Here is a 4,960-nt window from a genome sequence, read left to right as displayed (position 1 = left end):
ACTTAAAAAAAAAAAAAATACTCAACTGGAATTCCGAGGAACAACATACAGCCACTTTGAACCCGAATAATTTAGTCTGACAACAGACTCTGTTCACAGCTGTCCCTAGGGGAGGAGTTGAAACCTGAACCAAACCCTTACCTCGAAGCAGTGATTGGATCCCTTCTCCCCAAAAGGGAGGAGAACCCGCCCAGCCAAAGAGGCTCTGTGTGTAAAAAAGGCCGAGCAGCTTCAGAAGTGATTGGACAGACAGAAACCGTGGCCCTACCCTCCTGCACCTGATAGTGGGTATTTACAGCACTTTGCAAAGAGTCTGCCTGCTGTAGCTTTCCTTCACTGCATGGATTCAGCGGAGTAGACAATGCTGGAGGGACCAATGTGTGAGCAGTGATTTGGAATCCCGCACGGAACCTGGGGACCGTTATTCCAAAGCAAAAGACATTTTGGGAAAACTCCAAAGTCCTGACTTCAAAATGCCACGATCCTTCCTGGTCAAGAAACATTTCAATTCATCGAAGAAGCCAAACTATAGTGAACTGGACACACACACAGGTAAAAGAAAATGAGAGAGAAAGAAAAAGAAAAAGAAGTCTCTCCCTTACTAAAATAGCTTTTGATAAATTTCAGTAATTCTGTTGTTTACCTGATTTGCCTTTTTAATTGCTGTGCTGGTGTAATTTCCATTTTTCAGTATTTATAGAAAACTTTATTTCAGGCATTTGTACCACTTTTTTTTTTCTGTAAAATGTTTTTTGGGGGGACTTTTTTGTTTGTTTGTTTGTTTTGGTTTATCTCTTCCGAGTTTGTTTTTTCTAAAGCTTAGGTTTTCCTAAACCTTGATATGCAACTTCTTAAAAACAGATTTCATGAAAGGAAGTTGTTTTCCTTTCATAACGTTGCATAGCTAACTGTTGTATAGAAATGTAGACTACATATGTTTGAAAGAAAACATTATGTCATAAAGAATAGCAATGGAAAACTCTCCCTAGATGCAAGTGCAGGCAGTTTTAGGCATTTCGATGTCAGCTTAAGAGGTGAAAGCAATGATAAGGCTTTTAGAACTTAAGTAAGTCTGTGTATTGCAAAGATTGCTAATCTTCCAGGTGTTGTCATGGGTATTTCCAGGTAATGTACATATACATAAATGCAATATGCATGTGAGTGTCATATTTTTAAACTGAATCGGCTTTACAAATGCCTCTGTTGTCTCCTCTGGGCATCCGTCTTGTACACTGTGAAATCCTATAAGCATTATTTCATAGCTTGTTAGTAGGATTTTCCAGTTACTTTACCTTAATCCTCTTTTTCTTTTTTTTTTTTTTCCAGTGATTATTTCCCCATATCTCTATGAAAGCTACCCAGTACCTGTCATACCACAACCAGAGATCCTCAGCTCAGTAGCCTACAACCCCATTACTGTGTGGACTACAAATGCTCCATTCCATTCGCCATTGCCCAATGACCTCTCTCCTCTTTCTGGATATCCTTCCTCCTTGGGGCGTGTTAGCCCCCCTCCTGCTTCAGACACCTCATCCAAAGACCACAGTGGCTCAGAAAGTCCTATCAGTGATGAAGAGGAAAGAATCCAGTCCAAGCTCTCAGATCCCCATGCCATCGAAGCAGAAAAGTTTCAGTGTAGTTTATGCAACAAAACCTATTCCACTTTCTCTGGGCTGGCCAAGCATAAGCAGCTGCATTGCGATGCCCAGTCTAGGAAATCTTTCAGCTGTAAGTACTGTGACAAGGAATATGTGAGCCTGGGTGCCCTGAAGATGCACATCAGGACCCACACTTTACCTTGTGTCTGTAAGATCTGTGGCAAAGCATTCTCAAGACCCTGGTTGCTTCAAGGACACATTAGAACTCACACTGGTAAGTAAAAGAAAAATTACAAATTAAAAAAAGGCATAAATACTATTATATAATAGAATGAAGCTTTATGTTAGCTTTAGGTTTTGCATTAGTAAATGACATCAGTGCTCTTAAATGTGACTGACGTTAATTTATAGCTGCTTCCTGGCTGCCCTCAAAGTCATTACAGCACAAAATGCTTGGGTTCTCGTTAACAACCTCTGCACTGATGATTGCAAACATGCGCTTAGACTTTGGAAAGGACTCTTGATGTGCAGGGGGTTTGGTCTCAAAGATCAGTTAGAAAAAGCAGGAAAGGTTGTCCCTGAATGTGTGTTCTGTGTACCTGCCTCTGACCCCCACCCCCACTAGTATTCAGTGAGTACAAATGTTGCTATCTTAATCAATTGATTTAGTAAATAGATGGAAAAGGTTACCTATAGATTGAGCTTTTTTTGTGTGTTTTTTGTCGGCTTTATTTAAACATGTTCTTGCTGTGATAGCTAGTTTACTCCTAGAGGCCAGCTCCCACCCCTCATCCCTTTCACTCCTGCCCTTACCCCACTGCATTTCTTTCTTATTCCTGGCACAATATACTGTGAAGGGGAGGGAGAGGAAGGGCTTGTAATGTAGCTGTAAATGTAAGATAGGATCAATTATAGGAAAGGAGCAAAAAAGGGGAAATGCTCCAAAGAATTTGACCAAAACCATTAGCTGCACCTGTTGTTTATTCCCTGATAGAACAGAATTATTTCCTCAAATCCAGGAGCTACAAGCAGTATTTCGATTTGCCTAGAAATATCTAGTTTTATCTTAAGGAGGCAGACATTAATTTAGTATATAGCAGGTGTCTAATAAATGTCATTTTATGAATTTGAATCAGAGTTGGCAATACTAAAATTCACTATTTCTGGTTCTTGGAGATCAAGGTGCTTACCAGTCTTTCAGAGTTTCCTAGTTATTCGTTTTTCTTATGGAAATCACTAATATGTTTCTTCCTTATTGTCTGTTTCATCTTTTCCAGGGGAGAAGCCTTTTTCATGCCCTCATTGCAACAGAGCATTTGCAGACAGGTCAAATCTGAGGGCTCACCTCCAGACCCATTCTGATGTAAAGAAATACCAATGCAAAAACTGCTCCAAAACTTTCTCCAGAATGTCTCTCCTGCACAAACATGAGGAATCAGGCTGCTGTGTAGCACACTGAGTGATGCAATCATTGTTTACTCGAACTGAAATGCATTTCTTCACTCCTATTCCAAATGATAAATACAAGTCCAAAGGCATTTTCTCTCCTGCTTTCCAACCAAATTAGAGATGTATATTTTTTTTAAGGTTGAAGATCATAGAATCCATAAGGGTTTCAGGTTACTCACTTCCATGGGAAGTTCAAAATTGCCATACACCTACTAACATTTCAACTAGAACCTAAGGAAGAAGCAAAATGAGCTTTCTTCAGAGATGAAGCCCAAAGCACATGATCTCTTTTCTTGCTAGGAAAAGAGTGCAAAGATTTACATTCCTGCCAAATCATTTCAATAGAGAACAAACAAACAGTATTATTTGTAATAAAGAGTTTCTTTGAGCAAGAGAATCTGCCCGACACCATCTATCTCAGGTGCCTTACAAAGTATTCCAAGTTTACTTTTTTGAAATTCCCAATATTACTTGTTGCTGTTGTTGAAATAAGGCCTTTGTTGATTATCTGCAATGCTTTACACTCAAAGAAGCAAAAATACAAAAGAATGTATTAATGTATTTCATGTTTTATCATAAACAGTATGTGCCTTAGGGGAAAGGAAAACTAGTGTTGAACATTCCTGGTGCATGCTTGACCCATGTTTTATTACAAAATAGGTTTTCATTTTTCTCTAAAAGTAAAAAACAAAAAAAAAACAAAAAAAAAACTAAACTAAAAACTAAACGGGAATAAGTGCAAGAGAGGGGATTTTTGGAAGTTCAACTATGTATTTTTTTCCTTTTAAAAATGCACAAAGAAAATGCAATATCTACAGCATTATCCCCCTCCAAGTGCCTTTTTTTGTTAATTGTTGGTGAACATAATGTAAATTTTGTTTTTATTTTTATATGACTGAATGGGATATGTATGAAAGTGAGCTGTTGCCTATGGTCACATCTATATGCGACTTGAAGACTGTGTGAAGTAAAATGTTTCTACAATTTTTTAGTCACTTTTTTACAATAAACATTTTTTGAGAAAAAATTCAATCGTTATTATTACTTACAGAGATTTTATTTGCTTTGTCATCAGAGGGAATACCCAAAACAAAGTATGGTTTAGCTTATTTAATAAAGGTAACCACTTAAAAGTATCAGTGGGAAGCATACATTAGCATATAGATGATAAGTGAACAATAAAACTTTCACAGATGCAAAAATATTTATATTTAATATGCAGATAACACTTTCAAACTTAGAAAAGAATAATCAATCTAGTGCTGCCATCTACCTGTGAAAAATAATTAAAATTAGATTATTTTCTTCTGCTTAGTATCAAAACTCATCAAATTATAAAGTATAAGAATAATGACTACATCTTTTGAAAAAGTCAAACTACAAAGCACTCATATTATGGAAACCATAGTTAGCCCATAGTCTATTTTTTTAAAAGATTATACATAATACAAGATGGATTTAATCTAAGAAATGGGAAATTTAAGTTGAGAAAATATGAAAATAGGAGAAAATGAGAGAAGCACAGTCAAAATACTAAAAAGTCAGACATAAGCTTGGCTTTCATGATAGAGAGCAATTTAGATTCAGTAATTCAGAGAAAGTGAGTACAACAACTTGAAATAAGTATTAGTTGAAGTTGAGCTAATTAAGGAAAGGTTAAATATTCTTTTATGGCAGTCCTTCACATGTATATCTATGAATATATTACACATATATAATTTATATATTGTGATCTTTATAAAAGGATTTAAAATAAAAGTGATGTAACAGATACATAGCAATAATATATAATAAATATATGTTGGGACCCTCATATGTTATCAGTAAATCTACATTCATTAACTAAGAACAATAATTCCAATCAGCTGTATATAACATTGACAATATGGAAATTAGTCATTCCTAAATGACCA

General features: G+C 36.2%; 1 protein-coding gene across 1 annotated transcript; it reads left to right on the top strand.

Annotated features, from left to right (window-relative positions):
- Positions 1-223: 223 nt before the first annotated feature.
- On the top strand, positions 224-3,757 carry SNAI2 (snail family transcriptional repressor 2). Its single transcript, XM_074278102.1, has 3 exons — positions 224-552; positions 1,327-1,872; positions 2,876-3,757. Exons 1-3 carry the CDS (start codon positions 474-476, stop codon positions 3,055-3,057), a joined length of 807 nt encoding a protein of 268 aa, XP_074134203.1. The 5' UTR covers positions 224-473; the 3' UTR covers positions 3,058-3,757.
- Positions 3,758-4,960: the final 1,203 nt, after the last annotated feature.

Source organism: Sminthopsis crassicaudata, chromosome 1 (genome assembly GCF_048593235.1).
Source record: "Sminthopsis crassicaudata isolate SCR6 chromosome 1, ASM4859323v1, whole genome shotgun sequence".
Classification (NCBI taxonomy): domain Eukaryota; kingdom Metazoa; phylum Chordata; class Mammalia; order Dasyuromorphia; family Dasyuridae; genus Sminthopsis; species Sminthopsis crassicaudata.
Note: the sequence above shows the minus strand (reverse complement) of the source record. Positions and strands in the feature narration are given on the sequence as shown.